We start from the raw sequence: 25,868 nt of genomic DNA on the forward strand, positions 1-25,868 counted from the left end.
TATTAATATCTGCTTGGAGACCAAATTTTACATTTTTCTGAAATTTTTTACTATTTATTAAGCCACTTTGAAAATTGCTGATCCAACGGTGGCTTAACAAAACAGTAAAACCATTGGATCAGCGATTTTCAAAATGGCTTAATAAATAGTAAAAAATTTCAGAAAAATGTAAAATTTGGTCTCCAAGCAGATATTAATATGGAGAAGAAGATGAACGGTTCAGATCGACTTTTTGGATTTTGAAATTTCAAATTTCCACCGGAAGCATTTCGGCCCATATGCTAGAGAAAGCGCATTAGCCGTATTCTATATATATATATATATACGTGAATTTTTATTTTAAAATCCGCATATGCGGTATGCAGTGGCCTTCCGCATGCGGCATGCATGAACAAAACCGCATTTTAAAACACTGGTTGACAATGTTTTTTTGATTTCATGTAACATATGAGTCATATGTTTTTCTTTTTCTTTTTAACTCTATTATTTATACGTTGTGTGAATTCAAAACAGAGATGTTAATATCTTTAGCCACATTGGCGCTTATCGTGACAAATATTATTTTTTCAGAGCACAGACTACAAGAATAAAACAGTGTTCACGAGAGTATTCGTGAGTATCTTTGTGGACACTATTACCGGTATTACTAACACACTGAGTAAAAACACTTTTTTGTCGGTGTACCTTTGCGGATAGTCACTTTTTAACCTCGCAGATACTATCCCATTATATATCGTACTATACAACAGCATATACCATCAATTATGATATTAATTTCTCATTTGTTGGACTAATGAAATATCCGCATGTGATTTATTATGATTAATTTCACTATTTTGCATAGATTTTATCAAGTTGAGTTAAATTTAACAAAAAGCACAAAGATTTAAACAACAAAAACTCTAATTGTGGCTTTTGAACCACTTCAACACAAAATTAGAGCTCCAGAATAGTTCCCCAAAGCTTGTAACTTTGACCTAAACACCTAAAACATTATAGTACATAAATATCAAATATATTATTCACGGCAACATCAAATTGCACAGCTATTGGACAAAATACACGCGTGGACTTTTATGGTGCAAAATAAGATTTAGAAATTGAAACATCAAACCCCAAATAAGATACAAATCTGTTGTTTATTTTTTGGAAAAAAAAAACTGATTTTGACTTTTGGTTTTTGTTTTTTTTTCGTACCTAAATTTGGACAACAATCAACGGTTGAATGAGAAAAAAATAAATTTCTACTTTTTTAAAAGGAAAAACAACATATTTCTGTCCCAAATTAAATCAACAAACCCACTCGATTTCATATAAATATTCATTTGAACCCTCCTCTTCATATAAATATCCAAATCCATGAATTTCATTTCCAGATTTCTAAATTACAATCCTCCAATTTGAGTGGGGGGCAGTCCAATGAAAATTCACTTTAATATCTTGTTAATAATACTATTCGATCTATATCAAGATTTGTTCATATTTAATTTGCACAAACTAAATATCACAAACTTCTAAACTGTTCGTACAAATTTTGGTATAGATCAAACGGTTTCAATAGAAGTACGTTTGGATGAAATAAGGAATAGAGCAAGAATAGAGCTAATCTCAAGTTTGAGAATAGTAGCTAATCCAACTTTTGATTGGATTAATAGAATAGTGAGTACGGGTATGTTTGGATGTGTGTTATTTGAAATAGCAATGTGCATCCAAGTAACATTTTTGTTATTCAAAATAGTTAGAATAGCTGCTATTCTATATTCCTTGTAAATGTTGGAATAACTACTATTTGAAAATATGAACAGAGAGGGTAAAATGATTCTTTCTCAGATTTTCGTCAATACACTCACGAAATAACAAAATTGACACTACTTTATGTTATTTTCACGTTGTGACAATTCATTTAAGGCCTCACTTGTTTATCTTAATTAGCACCTTATTAACACTATTATTTATCAGTTACAACTATTCACTATTCAAAATGTACAATCCAAACAACATTTTTATTAATCCGAATAGCACTAATTTCACATTAAACTAAAAATTACTATTTTTTCTCTATTCTTATTTACTATTTTCAAATTTCGCTATTGTAGCTCTCATTCAAAAGTACCCTATATAAGACAAACAAAGAATAGTGAATTAGTGCTATTTTTGTTCCATTCAAACATCGAATAGCTTACAAGAATAGTACTATTCTTGCTCTATCCAAACGCATCCTTAAATATCAAACGAAATTTGATCTTATGTCCATCAAACCATTCCGAATCTCCCCGTAACCTAAATGACCCGTTGTTTTTCTTTTTTCCAACTACCGGCCGGAAAAGTCAGATAATAATTGAGATAGAATAATTTGGTCTTTTTTTTCTCTCTTTTTAACTTTTGTGCGGAAAAATTGAGTGCGGTTAGTTTTTATTCCGACAATCAATGTCATCACTCGAGAAAATTAGCTTCTCCGAACGAAAATTTCTGAAATCTAATTTGAGTTGATGGATTACCATAAGATTTAATAATTCCAGCATTGACAAGAAGTTTTAAGAACTTGCAATTTTTATAAAATTTACTTAAAATATATCTAAAATCACCACATCATAATTTGTAATTAGTTTGTAATTTAATTGTAAGGATATAAAAATTAAATTAATCATAGTACTAATTCCGTCGAGAAAATATTTTAATATAAAAGATGCAAAGCCCCATTATTAAAATTAGAATGAATTGTAGGAATGAAAAATATATTAAAATTAATTTGAAAATAATTACTAAGTTACTAATATAACACAATAAAATCAGATTTTTTTTTTGTATTACAAGCAAATGCCCTCATCTTAGACAAAAAAAAATTAGGTTAATTTTTTGTTAATAACAATGTGATTAAATCACCGCTTTGCCTCTGAAACTTTCAAGGTTTCAAGAGTATCCAGAAAAGAAATACAATGTGCATTTTTGTTTTCATTTCTACATTCTTATAAAAAAAAACTTTTATGAGTTACGGACCTTTCTCATGATAAAACTATAAATTTTTGAATCATACAAAATTTAGAATAATTTTCTATGGTGAGTTGTTAACCTTCAATTTTTAAAAGGTAAATTTTGCTTGAGGTTACTGAAATTTGTTATTTGTTACAAATTGGTTATTTAAGTTTAATTTGTCTCTTTCTAGTCAGTTAATTATGTCACTTATCCCAATCAAATCACTTTATAATTTTTCGTCCCAAATCTTAACGGAATATTCCTATTATGTCTAAAATATAACGAAATATACTCATTATGTCCAACAGCATATTCTGTTAGCATTTTTGACAAAAAAAAATAGAATAACTTGATTGAGACAAATGATAAAATTGAGTAACTAAAAAGAGACAAATCAACTTGAGTAATAAATTTGTGATCAATTAAATGTTAAGACATACAAGACAAATCATAAGTTGATAAAACATCTTAGTAGATTTTAAACCAACATACTATGAATTATAATAATAATATACCCAGAGTTAATTTTATCTTGTAACGTCCAATGAATTTTTGTTGATTCTTGTATTTAAAAGAGACGTCTTAACCAAATATGCGATCAAACTAGAAACCAGTTCTATTCTTACAAGTATTAAGTCCCATCTCTCAAAACGTTCAATTCATAATAGTAATGTATAAAAAGTAGAGCTTAAATGTTTTCATTTTTTATGTCTATTTAAAAAAAAATTGATAATCAAAATTTAAATCATATACGTAAAAAGTAAAACTGTTAGATGTGACATATGTTATTTTTTATGTGTTCATACAAAAAATATCACATTTCGATTTTTTTTTATGCGAATCAATCATTTGAAAAATCAACGTCTAGAAATTATCCACATTAGTACGTTTTTACAAGCTCTTAATGATAACTAAAACAAAATTGAAATGTCATAATTTGTTACACGTGTATAGATAAACTGATGTAGATCATATTCAATGGTTTTATTTTGACCTTTAAATTTTAAATTTTGAGTTATTAAAATTCTCATAAATGGAGTCACAATGGAGGCACAAAAAATAAAGGCATTTGAACTCTCCTCATGTATAAATTTTATGAAGAAACTTCCTTTATTTATTTATTTATTTTTTCCAAAATTATACCTTATTATTACTTTCTAAATTGAAGAACGAGGGAAATAAATAAAGCCAACTCCAAAAAAGGAATAAGAATATTTTAAGCTTCGTTTCTACCTTTTCCTTTGAATTTTCCTTTCTCATTCGACCTGTAGAGTTGTACTATTTTTAGATTAATTGATGCCCTTAGGATATGTACAGTTGTACTAACCAAACACACTGTAATTCACGCTTGCACAGGTGCGAGTTGCCCAATAAATTTCAAATTCAGATCTATTGCAATACCTGACTGGGTAAAGTGATATCTGAGTCGTCAATTTTAATCTGGAAAGCATCTCGAAGCAGATCCCATTTTTCAGATAGGCACCGAATTGATTTTTATCAGCTGTGATTATTATACACGGTCAGGTACCTTAGAGAGCTCATCAATTTCCATCTCCGCGATGCGTCGCCGCTCCACGACCACGTTTCCTTGTCAGTGGCGGGCCCTCTATAATATCACACACCAACCCCAAACCCACCGGATCTGGTTGAGTACTTCTGAAACTAATTATTTTGTTAAACGTTATAGCGACTCACTAAGAAATCAGTAACGACCCACCACACAAAATAGAAAGATAAATCTGACTGACCACTCCCACCGCCCAAACCCCTGCAAAAACCCAAGATCTAACGGCTCAGATTTCTCCCAAACCCTTTATATTTTCTCCCCTCCTCCCCAATTCTCACTACGCCACTCTTATCTCCTCTCTCTCGTATCACATCTCAGATCCAAACCCTTTTGCCCTTTAGCCATGGCTCTCTCTGTCGAGAAGACTAGCTCTGGTCGGGAGTATAAGGTGAAGGATCTATCCCAAGCCGACTTTGGTCGGCTCGAGATCGAGTTGGCCGAGGTGGAGATGCCCGGTTTAATGGCCTGCCGCACCGAGTTCGGGCCGTCTCAGCCCTTCGCTGGGGCCCGCATCTCAGGATCTCTCCACATGACGATCCAGACCGCGGTTCTGATCGAGACCTTGACTGCGCTTGGTGCAGAGGTGCGTTGGTGCTCCTGCAACATCTTCTCGACTCAGGATCACGCTGCCGCAGCCATTGCAAGGGATTCAGCCGCTGTTTTCGCCTGGAAAGGAGAGACTCTTGAGGTATTTTTTTTTATTTCTACTGTTTTCTCAATTTGATCTGGTCATCATCGACTTGGTGTTTTTGTTTATGAGTTCCATTCGTGCAAATCGGAGACTAGGATATGTTTGTTCTTCGTTTTTGTTAGTTTGTATAGAATGTAAGTTTTGAACTTTTACATTGTACCGTATTTAAACATAGATCTGAATAGGATTTAAGTACAAACTTTCCGCTTGTATTCATCACCTGTTACTATTCATTGCTGTTATTTGCAAAAACACTAATTGGGGTTAATCATTTACTGCCTTATAATTGCACTCATTCCGGTTCTGGTTATAGCCAGAAGTTTGATCTTGTCACCACTAACTGTACATTTTGTATTTTCTGACCACCAGGAGTACTGGTGGTGCACAGAGAGGTGCCTTGACTGGGGCTCGGAAGGAGGTCCCGACCTAATTGTTGATGACGGTGGTGATGCCACGCTCCTAATCCACGAGGGAGTCCGTGCTGAAGAAGAGTATGAGAAGACCGGTAAGCTGCCTGATCCTGAGAGCACCGACAATGCTGAGTTCAAGATCGTGCTTAGAATTATCAGAGATGGCCTCTCAGTAGACCCAAAGAAGTACCGTAAGATGAAGGAGAGACTTGTTGGTGTGTCAGAGGAGACCACCACCGGTGTCAAGAGGTTGTACCAGATGCAAGACAGTGGCACACTTCTCTTCCCAGCAATTAATGTGAATGATTCAGTCACCAAGAGCAAGGTGAGATATATATATATATATATTTTTTTTTTTTGGATTACATCTTAGCAGTTCCATTTTAGGTATAACAAATCACGCACCTCTGGTTTTGTGGTTGGTGGAGTTGGTATTTTAGGTGTTTGATTTGACTGGGATTTAGGTTTTGATCTAGATCTGGCTCTGGGCCTGCCTGTAGCTTTCACATAAGGCAATTGGATCTTACCTAACTTAAAAAAAAAATTCATATTAGTTTGAATTCTTGTGAGAGCCTATGGCTACTGTTTATTTGGTTGGTTATTGATGGTGGATCCTGAAATAGTCTTTGCAGTGGAATTTTTCATAGATCTGCTTTTTTTCATGTGGGACAAGTTTTGCAGTAACCCTTTTTGTAGATTGACATAGGGATATTGGTCATACGCTTCATCAAGATCTTCTTTTCCTTGTGTAACTGTTGATTTTATTTACTCTGAATTTGTTATTAAAATCAGATAATGAACTACAACTGTTGTATCAAATCCTACTTTTGACTTTTGGCTTGGAATCTAGCTAAGTAATGCTTTCAAAAGAAAATTAACTTCTTTTGACAAACTCTTGGAAATTGCCTATGAACTGAAGAAATTTAAATCGATGTTTAGACTATCACTACTAGCTTTTTTGTGAAAAGTAAAAGTTGCTTTGTTCGACATGATATAAATGAAAACATCCAACAATTCTTATGTGTTATTGTTTTCCAAATTTAGTTTGACAACTTGTATGGGTGCCGCCACTCCCTCCCTGATGGCCTGATGCGTGCCACAGATGTCATGATTGCCGGCAAGGTTGGTGTTGTCTGTGGTTATGGAGATGTCGGAAAGGGTTGTGCTGCTGCCTTGAAGCAAGCCGGGGCCCGCGTCATAGTCACTGAGATTGACCCAATCTGTGCCCTACAAGCCACCATGGAAGGCCTTCAGGTCCTTACCCTAGAAGATGTTGTCTCAGAGGCTGACATTTTCGTCACCACCACTGGTATTTAACTTGACATCCTCATAATTTTTAACTTTGTAATTAGTACATAATAAGGGACTAAATGAAGCTGTCTCATCTGATAGGTAACAAGGATATCATCATGGTTGACCACATGAGGAAAATGAAGAACAATGCTATCATTTGCAACATTGGTCACTTTGATAATGAGATTGACATGCTCGGTCTGGAGACATACCCAGGTGTCAAGAAAATCACAATCAAGCCCCAAACTGACCGGTGGGTCTTTCCTGAGACCAACTCCGGCATCATTGTCTTGGCCGAGGGACGGCTCATGAACCTAGGGTGTGCCACCGGTCATCCCAGTTTCGTCATGTCATGCTCCTTCACCAACCAGGTTATCTTTCTTTCTTTGTGTGTGCAATTTAATTCTTTTCACTCTTGGTATAGCAGCTGCAACTACTATTTTGTTTTAATATCATCCTCATTGAATTTGAATTTGTTTGTGTTTGTGTAGGTGATTGCACAGTTGGAGTTGTGGAACGAGAGGAAGAGTGGCAAGTATGAAAAGAAGGTTTACGTGCTGCCAAAGCAACTTGATGAGAAGGTGGCGGCTCTTCACCTTGGCAAACTCGGTGTGAAACTAACAAAGTTGACCAAGTCTCAGGCTGACTACATCAGTGTCCCAGTGGAGGGCCCGTACAAGCCAGCTCACTACCGCTATTGATCACCCATGCGGGTCTTGCGCCTCTAATGCTATTTGCATTGGTTCTTCGAGGCTGGTGTTTTAGGTTAGATTACTTGTTCTTCATTTGGATGGTGTGAGGATGCTTTTGGGTTTGTTTTGTAATAATTGGTACTTTGTTTTTATCAAGTGGCGGTGGTGTTTTTCCGATACGGTATTTTGAAATGTTGTTGTTGTATGCCTCTTCAAATGATAATTTTGCGATGAATCAATTGATCTCGCGATTCAATTATGTGCTTATTTAGCTTTGTTGTTGGGTTGGCTGATTTTGCTGATTTGATCACCTTCGTCTTCCTGCGTCATTCCAAGCTTGATCTGAGATTTTCTTGTTGTTTAATGTAGAACTCAGGCCATTTCAATCTGGTGTGAATCTCAAAATGGACCTTCCTATATTTTACACAAGCACTGAGCCACTGAATTGATTTTAGCATTGGCTTTGGCCTAGGTACCTGATACTGATAGGATATGAATTCATCATATAATTTTCTTGTCTTTGCTTCTACTCTAATAGATCAATATTTTGGATTGGTAAATGTAACCTTTCAAGCTGATTGCTGTGGATTCAAATAAATTCAAAATTTATAAGACTAGCAGTCAGTTACCTGTACGGAGGAAAATCACAACTTTACAGCTTCGTTCATATTCAAATTAAACCGACAAGTGAGTAATTGAGGTTTCATATGCTACAAGGCCCAACCAAATGTGGCCTCAACTCAATTGATTTCACCCAAAACTGTTCTTTACTATAAAAAGAAAACATGAAAGTAGGAATTAAAAGTACAACCGCTAAAATATCAAATAAGCATAAGCATATAAAAAGAAGGCATCATTTGGTCACTACCAAATTTGTTCTTTACTAAAACAAAATAGAAAAGAATGAGAAAAAACAGCCAAAACACGAAGCAGGCAGATACTCAAGGAGGTAGGTTTATGGTAAACTACTTCACTACCAATACTACTGGTAGTAATGTAATTAGTAGCGGTAGTGAGCCGGCTTGTACGGGCCCTCCGCCGGGACACTGATGTAGTCCGCCTGAGACTGGCTCAATTTTGTTAGCTTGGCACCAAGTTTGCCGAGGTGAAGTGCTGCCACCTTCTCATCAAGGTGTTTTGGTAAAACGTAAACCTTCTTCTCGTACTTCCCGCTGGTTCTCTCCTTCCACAACTCCAACTGTGCAATCACCTGCACAATAGAAAAGAAAAAATGAAAAAACAAACATGGTTTGATTTTGATAATATTCTAGTGATTCTTTTCCCAGAAAACAAACGATGATGTTCTAACTAGGCTTAGAATCAGTAATTGTTTTCTAACAAATGTTGGTATCTTGTTCTTTCTTTAAATTATATTTTCATTTGATCTTTTTGTCTGATTCAATTAAGGCTTACTTGAGTCTCAAACATCAAGATTATGGCTGAATGAAAAGAATAAAAAGCTCAGACATAGTCCTTCGAATATCTTATGGTAATACGACCTTAACCATATTTACTGGTACCAGATGATTTTGTACCATGGTCATAGGTATTATCTATACAAACAATTGTGTCTGTCATGAGTAATTGCATTCTCCAAACGAACCTGGTTAGTGAAGGAGCAGGACATGACAAAGCTAGGATGTCCAGTAGCACACCCGAGATTCATGAGCCGTCCCTCGGCCAAGACAATTATGCCGGTCTTGGTTTCGGGAAAGACAAACCGGTCCGTCTGAGGCTTGATCGTGATCCTCTTGATACCTGGATATGTTTCCAGCCCAAGCATGTCAATCTCGTTATCAAAGTGGCCTATGTTGCAAACTATTGCATTGTTCTTCATTTTCTTCATGTGGTCAACCATTATGACATCCTTGTTACCTGCCAGATAATTTGAAACCATAATTAGTAACTAATAAATTATTAAATTAATTAATATAGTCTACATGGCTGGAACGGCTTGCTTAATGTAACTTTTCAAATTACCAGTGGTTGTGACAAAAATGTCAGTCTCAGAGACCACATCTTCCAAAGTAAGGACCTGGAATCCTTCCATGAGGGCTTGGAGGGCACAGATGGGATCAATCTCAGTGACGATCGTGCGGGCCCCAGCTTGCTTCAAGGCAGCAGCACAGCCCTTGCCGACATCACCATAGCCGCAGACAACAGCAACCTTTCCGGCAATCATTACATCGGTGGCACGCATCAGACCATCTGGGAGAGAGTGGCGGCACCCGTACAAGTTGTCAAACTACAATTCATATACCGAGATGTAAATAAAAGTTACATCTAATTATCTGTAATTAAATTTTGAAACGACAGAATCTATAATCAGTAAATCTGACCTTGCTCTTGGTGACTGCATCATTGACATTAATTGCAGGGAAAAGTAGAGTTCCGTCGTTTTGCATCTGATAAAGCCTCTTAACCCCAGTGGTGGTTTCCTCTGACACACCGACGAGCCTCTCCTTCATCTTGTGGTACTTCTTTGGGTCAATTTTGAGACTATCACGGATCAAACCGAGGACAATCTTGAATTCGGGATTGTCACTGCTCTCTGGATCAGGAAATTTGCCAGATTTCTCGAATTCCTCTTCAGCACGAACACCCTCGTGGATTAAAAGTGTGGCATCACCGCCATCATCCACGATCAGATCGGGACCACCTTCAGATCCCCAGTCAAGGCACCGCTCCGTACACCACCAATACTCCTGGTATTGGAAACCAAAGTTCTGATAGTCAGTATCATTGTGAAATTACCTTTTTACAGAAATGTGGATATTTTGATCTTGCCTATGTATGATCTTGTTAATTACTGTATGTTTGTAAGTTACGAAAGGGAAAAGATACAGACTTACCTTTCTAAATCCATAGTTTTAGATTATAACTAAATAACATTGACCAATTGTGAAATTCTGTCATGGCTATAGATGTCTATATTCTTGTTGCCTTTGAAATTCAAACATTTATTTTCCACATGGGAAAATGAAAAAAGGCTATATATCTAGCAATTAAAATTGCATACCTGAAGGGTTTCTCCCTTCCATGCGAACACGGCTGCAGAATCTCTTGCAATGGCCGCAGCAGCATGATCCTGAGTTGAGAAGATATTACAGGAGCACCAGCGCACCTCGGCACCAAGTTCAGTCAAAGTCTCGATCAGAACAGCAGTTTGAATAGTCATGTGGAGTGAGCCAGAAATGCGGGCACCAGCGAAAGGCTTTGATGGGCCAAACTCGGTGCGGCACGAGATAAGACCAGGCATCTCCACCTCTGCTAGCTCGATCTCAAGCCGGCCAAAGTCAGCTTGGGAGATATCTTTAACCTTATACTCGCGACCTGAGCTGGTTTTCTCTACAAATAGAGCCATGGTGAAAGGACTAAAGTGATGAAGTTGTAGTAATTAGATGAGGTTGAGAATATGGGAGGAGGGGAAGAGGGAGTGGGTTAATATATAAATTGGTGAGATGTAGAGGACTAAAAATAGAACCAATCTGAGGTTGCAATAAGGTAAAATTTTACTTTTTACTAATCTTGGGTAGAAGAGAATTTAGGTACATGCAGAATCGCTGTATATTATTAATAGACAATTAATAAGAATTGATAGGGAGAATCACTATCAGGTTGGATTGATGTTGTTAGTGCAGAATTTTATTGAGTTGCAATTTATCCTGCTATTCTGTTGAGAGGATAACTAGTTGATATGATTGCTCATTTGTTTTAAAATGTCTTTGGTAATCAACTAATCATATGATAATACAAATTTTCTGAATATCAGACGTTTCTTGGCACAATTTGCTCATTCTTTTGGTGACATAATTTATCTATATAACAATCATAAAAAAAACAAATCGAAGGTTTAACCCATCTTCAATGTTAATATGATAATTTCAAAGTTCAAAAATTTCCAAATTAATTCTCATAATTGGTAGTGCCTCATACTAAAGTGCACTTCATATAACAAAATTTTAAACCAACAACATATAAAAACCACTTCTGCCAGTGTATGTTGATCTTTAGAAAAACTTTTGTGAGTGTTAGACTAAAGCTAAACTAACTAGTTTTAACTATAAAGTCTACTAATGAAATCCTGGAATATCAAAATTCGAAACAAAATCTATAACATCATTTTTGAGTTTTTCTATGTCACGGTTGTTAACCAAATCCTCACTGAAATTCTCGAGCAACATCCCATGCTTTTTTTGCACCTCACGAGCTATACCTATAGCCTTGTGAAGAAACTCACCGATTTTCTCTCCTCAATCAGACCCCTAGAGGTCATGGCAAGCGCACCTATTAATAAAAAATAATTGATTAGTTATATTAGGTTGAAAAGTGATATTTAAATATTTGTATCATATTTTTTTATTTTTTTAAATATTTAAATATTTGTATCATATATATAATTTTAAAATATTTAAATATTTGTAAGTATTATTTGAACCGTTCACAACACCAAAAAAACAACAAAACAGATAATTAAATTTTGAAATGAAAAATAATAATTCAAAAGTACAAGATACCAACCGAGGCATACACCGCTAGACGCCAACATATTGTCACCGATGATGGCATGTTCTTTCAATGTGATATTGCACATATCACAAACCTTCTCAAAATTCTTTCCTATAATATTAGTACAATTTAAGGAGTTAGGAATATTACATGTGCATTCAATGAAGAACGAGAGAATTTTGGTAGCAAGGGTCATTTTCATAATATTTAATAAAACACATATCACAAATCATAGACCTAATTAACAAAATACCCAGTCAATTCAAGACACAATGAAAAGTCAATACAGAATTTTTTTTTTTATAGTTAATAAAGGACACAATAAGAACATAAAGGAACACATACCGCTCAATTCAAGAGAACCAAGATCCCACACCAGCAAGAAATTGTCATCCCCACGAGTTAGCATCTTGTATCCTTTATTTATCAAGTACTTTTCTAGAGCAACCACATTCTTCTTTACCTATTTGTTAAAACATTTTATTAATATAATTTTTTACTACTTGACTTCAATAAAAATAATAACAAATAGATGTATTAAAATTAACTTATAAATATTTATTTTTTACCACTTGACTCTATATTAAATTAATTTCACAATTTATAAATTTGACATGGAATTACGTCACTTGTAAAATCGGTTTCAACGGTTTGAAATCTTTATTTGAAGTTAATATAATAATTTTTATAATTAAGTTCACCAAGAACTTAGTGAGATTAAGAACATACTCTAAATTCACCAACTAGCTAATACTACTATAAATTCACAGTTCTATATATTCTCCTCAATTTATTTGACATGCAAAACATAAAATATAATATACAGTTGATAGAAAAAAATAATCTTTTGTACTATCTACGAACCTGCTGTATGTATAAGAGGAATTGAGGCAATTTTGCTTGTTCCAGGGCAACGGCCAAACTTGCGATTTGATTTTCGCGGGGGGCATCCTGGAGAGTTGGGAAGACTGCTTTGTTGATCTTGTTTTCCAAATCAAACAACTCATTTTGAAACTTTGCATCTTTCCGGTAGAAAATCATCGCAGATTGTGGGCCCCTGAGACTCGTATGGGTTGTGGTTGTCACTAAATCGCAGTACTCAAACGGATTCACCGGCACTTCCTAAACAATATATCACAATTATTTAAATACAAAATTTTAATCAGTAATTTACATAGCCCACACTATCCCGATAATTTTTCCCTGTATGCTCAAAAGTGAATGTCCATCGGACCAACTCTAGTTCGATGGGTAGTCTAAGATTGTTTTGATTAACGAACTCGCTAACTAAATTAGTTTTATATCTGTATCTATTTATTGAGCCGCTACCTTTTCATTTTTTTTTGTCTCTCCCCTTTTTTTTATATTAAAACGTAAATTGCATTAACCAAAGAAAATAGTTTAACAATTACAGTCCTCTCCTAAAGGAAAGTAAATTGAAACATACGGAAAGGAAAATAAACAAGACTAAAAATTAGCAAATACCCCTAACTAAAAATACCCTCATATTCAGTATCTGAAAAGGAGAAAAAGAGGAGGGGCTCCTTGTAAATTAACCCCCTCCCTTCTTTCTGACAGCCTCTCCACTTGAAACTAGTAGCCCGAAATTGGCGCCAGTCGCACCATTTAAAATCCTGAACTGGACTGTGTTCATAACAGTAACCTTCTAGCTTGTACCACTTGTGGCTTGCGTACCAGTCTCTCTCACAAAGTATGTAGGATCTAACTGGGACCAGTTCAGCCTCCAACTGGCTGCACTGTTTGCTTGCTCTGGCCTCCCAGTTTTCTTTCTTGCATGAGAAACAGAGAACCTATACACCCTCGCTCTCCTTGTCCCACCGGCTCAGCCTTCTCTTTGTGTAAGTAAGAGATGGCGTGCTGTCGCAGAGGAGGAAGAGAAGGCCAGAGAGAGAGAGCGAGAGGAGGAGTTTGGTTGGGGTCTTGGGGTTGGTTGACGGGGTTCACACTGATGCCGAAGAAGCACAAGGTGGTCGAAGGAAAAAATAGAAATAGCGCTCAAAACATATGAATAAATAAAAGCTGAAATATGAAAGGAGAATAGTAAAAAAAAAACAGAATTTAAGAAATTGAGAATATGAGAATATGAGAAAATGAGGAAAATTGTGCTTCTGGTATGCAACTGGTATCCTCCTGTGCAAGGATTTAGCACCCCTCAAGCAAGCTTGTCAGACTCTCTCTACACCTTTTAGCACATTAGTCCTCGATTTATTTGCTTATTACTCTCCTGCTGGAATTATAGCATCATTGATCCCAACTTGTCAGATTTTCTCTCTTGACAAATAAGCGTATTAATCCCTGATTTTGTGCTTATATCATTCTTTTAGGTCTGTACCAAGCACGCAAATTGTGTAGTACGTACGTACCAGTCTACTTCGGAACAACTTCCAGTACCAGTATCTGCTCATCCCATACCAATGAATGTTTTATTGCCGAAATTTTTATTAATAGGAAATATATTAAATAAATGTCGAGATTAGAGAACGCTTTTGCGTTTTATCGAGATATAGGAAAACCGTTATGGTTTATCACGGCCAGCATTAACACTTAATTAATCATCCATTCTAACTGAACCGCGCAAGAAAAAAACCGGAAAAAAAACCCTGGCCGTTACTATCTATCACGGCCAGAGGCAAAAAGAAAGAAAAAAAAAAAAAGGGCTGGCCGTGATAACCCATCACGGCCAGAGGTAAAACAATTTTTTTTTTATTTATTTTCGGACCTGGCCGTTACTGTTCATCACGGACAGAGATATATATTTTTTTTCTCTGGCCATTCCAATCTATCACGGACAGGGTTTTTTTTATGGTTCAGTTAGAATGGTTAAGCTTGTTAATTAAGTGCTAACTCTAGCCGTGATAAGCCATAACGGTCAGAGGCCGTGATAAACCATAACGGTTTTCCTATATCTCGATAAAACGCAAAAGCGTTCTCTAATCTCGATATTTATTTAATATATTTCCTATTAATAAAAATTTCAGAGACAATAATCAGTGTAGTGTCAGGTCTGAAACGTACCAGTATCGGTTCCCATGCATACCAGTACCGGATCCTATGCTTACCAATCCCTTTTCTCCACTTCTTGTCATCAGATTTGTGTACTGTTTTCATATGGGATTACCACTACCCTGATTGTTCATGATCTAGGTAGTGTTGTAGCTCCTCCACCCCTTTCTTTCTTACTTTGAAATTAAGTATTTGCCAGAAACAATCCGTACCAGACCTCTGGGTCCTGCTTCATTCTTTGGACTTTTTGTTGCAAATCTGCCACCTTGCTGCTGCTATATTTAATTAAAGGTGTTCTAATTTTTCTGCGTTTTAACCTCTTCTTCCAATTGATTCAGATCCTTTGTTGTATCTCTAAAGATCCTCGAACATCTTTCTCTCCACATGACAAATTGCTTGATTAGGAGTGTCGATTTTCCCTCTTCATCTGTTTGTGTGTGTAGTATTGCTTTTGTGAACTTGTAATATGTTTGTATGGACATGATGAATGCTGGAACTACTGGCAAAGCTGGAACAATTGGCTCTGAGCAGCCTCAAATTCACCTCAACCCCCAGAGTATCAACATCCATGTAGATGGCTCTTGGACTCACGCTTGGCAAGGTGACATAGGTTGCACTCAGATGAAGAATGAGGAGCTTCTAGTGGCAGTATCGGAGGGAGTTAAGGTCTGCTGCCCCATTCAAGCAGAGGCTGTAGCACTCCAACTGGCAATACAATATTGACTGGATCAAGGAATCACACAGTGTTCTTTCCATACTGACTGCTAGGTTTTAGCTGACTTGGTAATGGCTCTGCAACCCCCTCTTCAAGCTGATTGGAGAGCCTTTAAAGAGATATTTCAAGCTTGGAAATGGTTCAAGCAAAATAGAGGATATTCATGCTGTTACATTGCTAGGTGCCACAATGAGTTGGCTGATAACTTAGCACGAATTGCAACGAAAGAGAGATGGAGAATGAGATGTCACACTTACCCCATTCTACCCCCCGATGGATAAGCTACTCTAGCATAATTAGATTAGCTGTAGATTTAATTACTGCAATTTACATGTTCGCCATATATTTCCATTTGGTTACTTGTATGTTTTATCTAGTTCTTTATTTTCCCTAAATAGCTAGACATCAGGGCAGGTAGTAGTGATATAGTACATGGAGTGAGATGTAATTCAAACAAACATTGTAATCTCGAATTTGTATCAATGAAAGTGCCTAAGGGCTTTAAACTGCAAACAAAAAAAAATGTATGATGATTTTAGAAATATGTGCTTTTAATAATTTGTGAAAGAATGTTTGTGTTCATATTTGAGCATACCTTTGCGGTGCTAAGTATTGAACAATGTGTGTAAACCTCACCTTTATATGCACATCTAAAAGAAATGGTATTGGTAGGAATCAAGTTTCCTGTAATTTGTTCTACCATAGGTTTGCCGGTTGTTACAGTGCATACCTGGATTAGAATTGTGTGAATTTACCTATGTAATGGTTAATCCTGATAAAGTACTCTTACATCATATATACATTGGTTTTAGTTTTGACTGAACTGCACAAGCAGCAATAATCTTTTTATCCATGTGACCCAAATTAGGATAAATGAACCCAATTTTTTATCTAGAATAACTTAATAAGTAGAGTAGCGAAAAGCTGCTTAGAATGGGTACGAGTAGCAAAAAACTGCTTCAAATTTCTAGAGGACTATTTTGAAATAATAATTTTAGTAATTACATGAATGGTGAACCCTTGTTTCATGGTTCTAAGCCCACCTTTCTTGGCCCGTATGATGGAGTTAGAATATCTTTCACTGTCAGGGCTTTCAGATAAGCATTTTCATGTATCATCTTTCTGTAAGTCCTCGATCGAACCAAAAACATCAAAAGATCAATGAAATGGGACTCTGCCACTCTGGTGCAATATCTCACTAACTGTTGTTTTGGGTTAAAAGAGTACTGATAATGAATCCACTAGATAAGTGATAATTAAATTCCAGCTGAACTGAATTTGAACTTCAAATTTTCTGGAATTTCTAGTTGACATCACAATTTTGATCTGGATCAATACAACATGACCTTTTAGATTTGATGCTAACAAAATTCTATTACTGTTCTTTGTAATGGTCCGTTGTAAATCACACCCTTGCGATTTTTACAGTCAATATATTATATATATATTCCTTCTTGTATTTGCATTGCATTTGATACTAAATTAAGCTACTAATCAAGTAACACAACCCTTCCAAACTCAAAGTCCAACCAATCAAGGCAGTTATATTCTGGCAACAGTTAGAATTAGATCAAGCAAAAAGTCAGAGCCTCCAGCCTTTTTCTACCCGTGACCCAGCATTCAAACCCAATCCAGCCCAAAACTTCAAAATCACGCACTAATATAATAATCAAAGAAAAGCAAGAGTATGGTATGATGTATCACTGGTAAGAAAATATTGCTCTTGAAGTGTTCAACTTTGGGTCAGATGGCCATGAGAGGAGGCAAGAGGACATTGCTCCATTACTCAAATAGGTGATAGCAGGGGTTCCCTCGTAGTCGAACACCGCTTCTGAAGCCGCTGTTCATTTAGTGCGCCGCTCCACTGTCTCTGTCGCCATAGCCATTAGAGAGGGTGGGTGGGGCAGATAGATTGAGAGAGAGAAATGGGTCCGTTTGGGGTAGACAGAAAATATTGGATGCTCTGTTTTCTTCATTTTAAGTCTAAGATTTTACTACAGAATCCAGTAATCAAGGAACCAATACTGAAATCAGGATCAGACAGCTTAAATTGCCCATCGACGAAAGTCTGAGATTTTACAACAGGATCCAGTAATCAAGGAACCAATACCGAAATCAGGATCGGACATCTAAATTGCCTATCGGACTGAGTTTGGTTACATATCATTAATCTGTGGAATGTGCTTACATATCTAAGAAATGTAACTAAATCTATATTACCTCTGTGAGAACAAAGCCGACGACATCCGACATATCACATAGCAACCACGCACCGCACCTTTTGGCAATCTCTTTAAGCCTCTCGTAATCCCAATCTCTTGAATATGCACTGCCACCACATGTGATCAACTTTGGACTGATACTTGTAGCATTCTTCTCCAGCTCATCATAATCAATCAATCCATTAGTCGGGTTCACTGTATATGGAATGCAATTGAAAAGAATGGATATCGCTGAATTCTTCTCACTAGAGTTCCTATAAATATCAACATATGAACTATCAAACATCAAAAATATTAATTTATATATAAGGCAACATATCTCAAGATACAAGTGGAATGCTATAGATAGGACAAAAACAGTACCAGTTGGCTCTTTAAGAAGTCAAATGCTAAGGGCCTTATTGTAACGGTAACCAATTGGTATAACAATGACTAATAAAGTACCAATTGGTACAAGTTCATTATGTACCAGTTGCATCAATTAATATCGATTTCAACAAGTACCATTTTGTTGTACCAGCACCAAATGATATGTATCAGTATCAAGTATGAAAAACAAAACAAATGTTGCCAATTATAATAAATAACGAAATCATAAATTCAAAACATACCCATTAGTGAAATGATCACTCAACGGCATATTAAGACCCATGATGAAATCCTGTGGCTGAAGCAGAGCTGTGTATACTGCAAAGTTCGCTGAGCTGCTTGAGTAAGGGCGAACATTCACACCCCATATACTCGGATCGAGATTAAATGCATCAATAGCTCTAGATGCACATAGATCCATGACAGAAATTGCTCCATAAGACTTTTTACCATACCTGAAAATATTTTCACAGAGGAAAATTAATACTTATGAAGATAGGCTGTCAAATGAAATTTTGGATGAGTACACTAGCTGGTTTTTGGGAACCTGAAGAGATGTGTATCTGGTTGCGAGGAATAGAGGAAAAGAGTCTCAACAGAGATGGCCGCGTGATCTTTTCATTTTTTCTATATTGTCAGCCTAAAATTATATTCTAGGATTTTTATCTTTCCTGTTTTCTCTTTTGTTGTTATTTCTACTAAGCTCAACAAAGATGGCTGCTAGGAATAGAGGAAAAGAGTCTCAACAGCATGATCTTTTCATTTTTTCTATATTGTCAGCCTAAAATTCTACTCTAGGATTTCTATCTTTCCAGTTTTCTCTTTTGTTGTTATTTCTACTAAGCTCAACAGAGGTGGCTGAGAGGAATAGAGGAAAAGAGTCTCAATAGCAGGATCTTTTCACTTTTTCTATACTGTCAGCCTAAAATTCTATTCTAGGATTTCTATCTTTCCTGTTTTCTCTTTTGTTGTTATTTTTTTTTTTTTTTGGGTTCTTTCATTGCCCGTAGGCTTATACAATTGCTCATCCAAACTAACAGGTATTTCTAGCCTAAGCGATGAAATACCTGTTACAGAGATTTCTAGCCTAAGCCCAAATTAGCTTTACAATAAACAAACAAACAAATTAATAAATCAAAACAGCAAATGAATAAGTACAGTTGAGACTCTTATCTTTGTATAATTACAGTTGAGGCCCTCATCGTCATTTATTATTTTTTTTGTACATTTTTTTGTACATTAATGCAAGATACATGATGGGCAACACAGGATACATCATTTTAATAATCAAAGAGAAGACCTCAAAGCAAGGTGAAATTTTGCTCCATTGTATCTGTACTGTTCTTACTATTCCATTCTTACAGTAATTATTTTAGTAAATCACCCAAAAATAACAATGGAAGGCTACGGTCATATGGTACCCGGGCCGAACAAAAAATACTTTCAATTAATTTTACTGTATTATTTTTCCTCCATATTAATGTTGGCTATCACTAGTCAATTGGGCGAATGCACACCTTTATAAGTATCATGTTGAAGTTTTCATAGTCAACTCTTATATTATTAAAAATATATAATAGATAAGTCAATTGCTATATATCTAATATCAGTAATGCGTAAATACACTAGATAGTTATTTTACTATAGATCAAGTGTTCGGTACATTCATGGTTATCTTTGGGTGGTGTCACTGTGACAATCAATGTCCACTGACACTGAAACATAGTCCCTAAAACTGAGTCTAAGGCTTTCTGTCCTAACCAGAAGCTAACAATTATACTAAGCAATTATGGTACTGAAGGGACTTTTTCTTCGGCTAATTAAGGCCTAATTGAACCTAAATTAAAAAAATATCCAATTGATATCCAATTAAGAAATATATGCTATACTCTAAAAACTGATACCGGCTTTTAACCTCTTTCTGCCGATGGTAGCAAAGTCTTTGATTTATGCTATACTGCTGAATGAATTACATATGCCCCATATATCCTTCATTTTTGTTCATGAAGCAGTTGCTGTGACAGCGCCAGCTGCCATTCAGAGGAAATTCTTCTTGAGATGGAAAGAGGTACATGTTTTTCCAATTCAAGTGCCTTTCAATTTTTAATTTTGGATTTACCATCTTCCTTTTGGGTGTGAAATGTTATCAAATGTAAATAATACTGGGTTTGGATCGTCATTTACTATGATATCAATTAACAACTGAGTTAGATTTAGTGCTGGTTTACTGCTCTCACTTGACATACCTATTATGAACCATTGCTTTATCATATCTAACAGTAACAGGTTTGCTGGCCCAGGAAAGCTATTTGGAACTCAATTTTGTGATATGTGCCAGTGATGATTTATCCATCGTTTCATCTACTATTTGTGTGCTTCTATGCTTATTTCATTTTCTTTCTAGGTAGGCTTTATTTTCTTCTATAAATGCAGGATCTACTGATTTGCTTTCAACCATTGTCAAAATGAAGACCCAAAATTTGGGATCGATGGCTTAGAAAAAGTGGATACAGTCTACAAGAATAACATGGAATTGAAGTTCAAATTTTATCATTTTCTTTGCAAAAGCAGCGTACACATTGATTCTATGAGTTGCTTGCACTTACATTTCACACAATTTCAATTCTAATCCAACAAAACTATGTGCTACAATAATCACAACAAAAGCAGCAAACATATCATCTCCCTTTTACACAAACACGTACCTAAATAACAGTTGCAGCAAGCCCCTAGTTTCTACTAAGCTAGGATGCAAACTTTTGTAAAAAATGACACCTCACCTCTACTTTTTATCTCAAAAAAAAAAAAAAAACTTTTTTACCATACCTTTGAGAGTTCTTATTTGCGAAAATGCTTCCAAGCGCTTCAACGACTGCAACCGATGTGAAATTTTCTGCCGGCAAGAGATTGATGCTAGTGCGTTGGCGTACCTTCTCATTCTCAATAAGAGTGTACATCTCCTGATCAACTAGCGAAAGAGCATTGGAAGACATTGTTGTGTTGTTATTCAAAAGAGCACTGGGAGAGGAAGACATGTTGCGTTGTTATTCAAAAGAAGAAAAAAAAGAATGCGAAGTAAGATAACAGGGGAAACGGAGACAATAGATGGGGAGAGGAAGGAAGGTACGGGAGGGGGCACAGTGGTCAGTGGCACAGTCTGAGAGTCCGTTAGAATATTTTTTTTGTTTTTTTCGTTTTTATTCATTTAGGTCCCCCACTTTTTATTTTTTATAAGGTGAAAAGGGCGGGTAGTTAATTGCTGTTATCTTTCTCATTTTTTTGCTTTTAGCTTTTCATTTAGCTGTTTGTATTTTACCTTCAGATTTTTTTTCAAATTATGGCACTGTAACTTTCAGACTACTTAAATTAATATAATACTTACGGTTTATCCTAAAAAAAAACTTTTAACTAAAGTAACATAAGTTTTGAGTTTTCAACACAACCATACAATCAAAATCTGAACTAATCCGACCCTTCAATATTTGTGCCGAAAGAGATTGGACGGTCCGGTACCCAACTCAAAAGGGTTTCTATTTTGCTTAATATTTTAAAATCATAAAATTATTTTTATTAATAAATTTTTGATAATGTAATTAAAATTAAGTACTTAAATAATAAAAGTAAGTAGATGAAACACTTAAAATAAAAGTTACTATTAAAATGGATACAAACAAAATAAGTAAATATTTATAAATTAATTAATAAATAAAATGAGAAAACAATAATTAAAAACATTTAAAAATATTTCCAAATACTAAATATTTATAAACAAACAAACATATAAAATATGTAACTAAAAAAAGAACAAAACAAACAAACATTTAAAATATGTAATTGAAAAAAAATAAGAAAACAACATTTAAAAACAAATAAAGATTTAAAATATGTAATTACAAAAATAAGAAAACAAACAAACATTTAAAATATATAATTAAAAAAAAAGAAAACAACAATTAGAAATATTTTAAGAAAAATAAATATTTATAAACAAATAAACATTTAAAAATATGAAATCAAAAAAATTAATAAAAAAATCCGGATCATACCAATTAAGCTAAAGTCTCCGGATCGTACGCAGCTTAGTCCTACAAAGTAAACGTAAAAGAAATAAGGTCCATTTATATATAACTTTGAGTGGCACAAGTTGTCATATTTGATTTTTATTGCTCTCGTAGGAGACATAGTGTGTTTATCAGATATTGACCAATAAAGAGAAGAAAGAGAGCAACCACAGTCATAATGGAAAAAAAAAGTTTCAGTCTCGCGTGTTTTTTTCCAAAAACCAAATTCACTGAATTGGAAATTGTGTGGGAAAAAGTTAGAAATGTGTGGGATAAAAAATGATCAGCTAAACGGGTTTTGGATAGAAAATTTCAATTAGCTCAAACTTTCATCCATTTTCACTAAATTCCTGACATCCGAACGGAGCCTAAATGTAGAATTTTATGTTTACTGATTTTGTGATAAATATTTCTACGTTTGTTTCGGAGGGTGTTAAGAAGAAACTTTCAATAAGCCGAACTTTTAAAAATATCTCTGACAAAAAAAATTAATAAAAAAAACCACAAATTTTGAAAAATTTCATATTTAATACATCCACATTCCATAAACGTAAAATTACAAAACAAAAATTGAGTGTCTGTAATGTAAAATCAGAGACAAAAAAAATTCTCAAAGCAAATCAGAGACCATTGAAAAATCAGATTTGGTCAAAAGACTAAAATAATTATTTATCCGTAACCTGAAGTTGTGGGATAAAAAATGATCAGCTAAACGGGTTTTGGATAGAAAATTCCAATTAGCTCAAAAATTTTGAACTAATTTTGAACAAATTTTTGGACTGCTAAGGAATAGGAATCAAAAAATTTAAACTAATTTTTACTGTTCATCGTGGGAAAAAAAACTTCAGTCTGAGCAAATTTTTTTTTCCACGGTGAACTGTAATCTGCTGAACAGAGCCTAAATTCCTGACATCTGAACGGAGCCTAAATGTAGAATTTTATGTTTATTGATTCTGTGATAAATATTTCTATGCTTGTTTCCCAGGATGTTAAGAAGAAACTTTCAAAGCCAAAAAATTTAAAAATATCTCTGACAAAAAAAATTAATAAAAAAAAACCACAAATTTTGAAAAATTTCATATTCACATTCCACAAACGTAAAATTACAGTACAAAAAATGAGTGTCCGGTAAAAAAATTCTCAAAGCAAACCAGAGACCATTGAAAAATCAGATTTGGTCAAAAGGCTAAAAAAATTATTTATCCGTAACCTGAAGTTGCAGATATTTAGTTTATGTACGTAATTTCACATTATGGACATGTTAAATATAGAGTTTTTAAGATTTTGTGGTTTTTTTTAATTTATTATTTTCCGGACAGGCATTTTTAAAAGTTTCAGTTCAATGAGCTAGCTAGAAAATAAGCTAATTTCAATGAATATTTGTGTATATAGGATTACATGTTATTGTTGATCCCTAAAAAAAATAACGAGTAAAAACAAAAATAAAGGGAAAAAAAAAACATGTAAAATGGGATTTAGTCAAGTCAGAAAAACAAAAAAAATGGGTATTAATGGAGAAGACCAGTAGATGAAAAATGGAGAAGAAAATGGATAAGAGGTCAATAAAAGCTGGAAGCCGAACTGGAGGCACTGACCACTGAGCCCCGCCGCCTGCCTGTACCCAGTCTGTGCCTTTCCTTAAGAAGAAATTAGAATCTTTTTCTTTTTTTGATTGAAACCCCGTAGGTAATTAGAATCTTTTTCAATCCGTTCTTACTTCTTATGGCTTGACAGCGTATAGTAAAAAGTAGTTCTTCTTATTTTCATATTAAGTACGAGTTTCTTATTAATTGCAAAAAAAAAAAAAGTGTACTTTCTCAAATGTTTATTTTTAACATGTAACGTTTAATTTTTTTTTTGTAAAATAATATTTACAAATTAAATCTATTAAAGTTTCTATTTGATTTTAAGTTTATGTTCTTGTATTGTATTTAAAATTGAATTGTATGAATATAATATTGGCTTTAAATATGCTAACAACATCAGATATGATTCATATGAAATTGACATACTAGTGTGTGCCAATCAATATAAAAAATTAAAAAATTGTTGTTCTAATGATTCATACAGTAAATAAAAAAAAAACACCGGTGTACACTAATTTAAATTGATAAAAAATATAAATAGCATCATTTGGATTATTTATGTAATGAATTTTGTTAAAATCAAGCTTTATAAACGGTAATTAACATTATAGTAAGGTAAGAGATAATAATTCAATATCAAACTCAACAATTTTAAAAAACCAACGGTTGAACCGATTGACATACCGGTCTGACCAATCCGGTTCTAATAACATTGATAAAAACATCTCATCACAATATTTTATAACGTCACTTTTAAAGAATAATATACAAGGGCTTATGAGAAACTTGGTAGGTACTAAAATACTCTCGTCTGTTTTCATGCATTTTAGATTTATTTCATGACAAATGTGTTTCAGTGTTTATAACTTTATATTGATCAATAAAATCATCTATAAACAAAATACATGTTGTTAAGTACGCAAGGGTGAATATGAAATTTTGAAAAGATTCTACAAGTTATCTTTCTTGATTTTTTCTTATATCACAGTTTACACAAGACGCGTTCATTTAGACTGAATTAGTAAATGCCGACCACGTGTTGCCGTGAAAATTAAAAGTCTTTTTTTTTAAAATGTGATTAATTTAAAAATTGATTGTATAATCATCTATTAGTCAATAATAAAAACAAACCAAATTTAGAATGTATACTCCTACTAAAATTATTTGAAATAATTAAGGGCCCTGCAATTTTATGATAATTGAAGTTATAAAAGACCAACATGTAAATATGAATTACTGTACCTGGAGTTTGATTCACTAATTAATACAAAATCTGAATTAAAATTTTCAATATTCAAGCTAAATCAATGGTCAGTAATTTGTACAAAAAGCTAAATCAGTTGGTCTGGTGCTAGTGAAGTTACAACCTTGCAGTCTACACAGGTCAAAGAGTAAAAAAACATAAGACCTTCATTTGTCTTTTATTTCAATTCAGTAGTATTATATATGGTTATAGATTATATATGGCTTGAAGAAAGATCCCTGAAAACCAAAATTGAGTGACTCAGCTGTCCCAAGGAGTTTACTTCAGCCTGAAGATTAAAGATCATGTAAAAATACTATTTTTAAGTTTTAACCCAAGAGAGCAAAACATAAGTAACTGAGTGCTCCTTTTATCAGTATTAATAACTATTAATAAAAGAATGTTGAACAAAGTTCATTTTGTAGGTTCTGTCACTTGTTGTTTCAAGTTCAAATAAGGCATGTTCAAATTCAGAGCAGAAATCAAGAGTACAAGACGTACGGTTTTTTTTAA

The 25,868-nt window shown here is 34.5% G+C and overlaps 2 protein-coding genes and 1 pseudogene across 2 annotated transcripts; 1 reads left to right on the forward strand and 2 right to left on the reverse strand.

The window, feature by feature from the left end:
* Positions 1-4,700: 4,700 nt before the first annotated feature.
* On the forward strand, positions 4,701-7,882 carry LOC144554620 (adenosylhomocysteinase). Its single transcript, XM_078302938.1, has 5 exons — positions 4,701-5,228; positions 5,601-5,966; positions 6,686-6,950; positions 7,034-7,305; positions 7,426-7,882. The coding sequence occupies exons 1-5, from the start codon at positions 4,884-4,886 to the stop codon at positions 7,633-7,635; spliced, it is 1,458 nt and encodes a 485-aa protein (XP_078159064.1). The 5' UTR covers positions 4,701-4,883; the 3' UTR covers positions 7,636-7,882.
* On the reverse strand, positions 7,686-11,028 carry LOC144554631 (adenosylhomocysteinase). Its single transcript, XM_078302945.1, has 5 exons — positions 10,646-11,028; positions 9,966-10,331; positions 9,607-9,871; positions 9,230-9,501; positions 7,686-8,836 (listed from the first exon to the last, which is right to left on the reverse strand). The coding sequence occupies exons 1-5, from the start codon at positions 10,988-10,990 to the stop codon at positions 8,627-8,629; spliced, it is 1,458 nt and encodes a 485-aa protein (XP_078159071.1). The 5' UTR covers positions 10,991-11,028; the 3' UTR covers positions 7,686-8,626.
* Positions 11,029-11,699: 671 nt separating this feature from the next.
* On the reverse strand, positions 11,700-21,500 carry LOC144552831 (serine hydroxymethyltransferase 4-like; annotated as a pseudogene).
* Between the last annotated feature and the right edge of the window lie 4,368 nt (positions 21,501-25,868).

This window comes from Carex rostrata, chromosome 1 (assembly GCF_964058835.1).
Source record: "Carex rostrata chromosome 1, lpCarRost1.2, whole genome shotgun sequence".
NCBI classification, from domain to species: Eukaryota; Viridiplantae; Streptophyta; class Magnoliopsida; order Poales; family Cyperaceae; genus Carex; species Carex rostrata.

Coding starts and splice junctions, on each gene's coding strand:
- LOC144554620 (XM_078302938.1), top strand. CDS start 4,884: ATGGCTCTCTCTGTCGAGAAGACTAGCTCTGGTCGGGAGTATAAGGTG. Junction 5,967..6,685: donor ATTCAGTCACCAAGAGCAAG/GTGAGATATATA, acceptor TTCCAAATTTAG/TTTGACAACTTGTATGGGTG. Junction 6,951..7,033: donor CATTTTCGTCACCACCACTG/GTATTTAACTTG, acceptor CTCATCTGATAG/GTAACAAGGATATCATCATG.
- LOC144554631 (XM_078302945.1), bottom strand. CDS start 10,990: ATGGCTCTATTTGTAGAGAAAACCAGCTCAGGTCGCGAGTATAAGGTT. Junction 9,502..9,606: donor CATTTTTGTCACAACCACTG/GTAATTTGAAAA, acceptor ATTATCTGGCAG/GTAACAAGGATGTCATAATG. Junction 8,837..9,229: donor CCTGCTCCTTCACTAACCAG/GTTCGTTTGGAG, acceptor TCTATTGTGCAG/GTGATTGCACAGTTGGAGTT.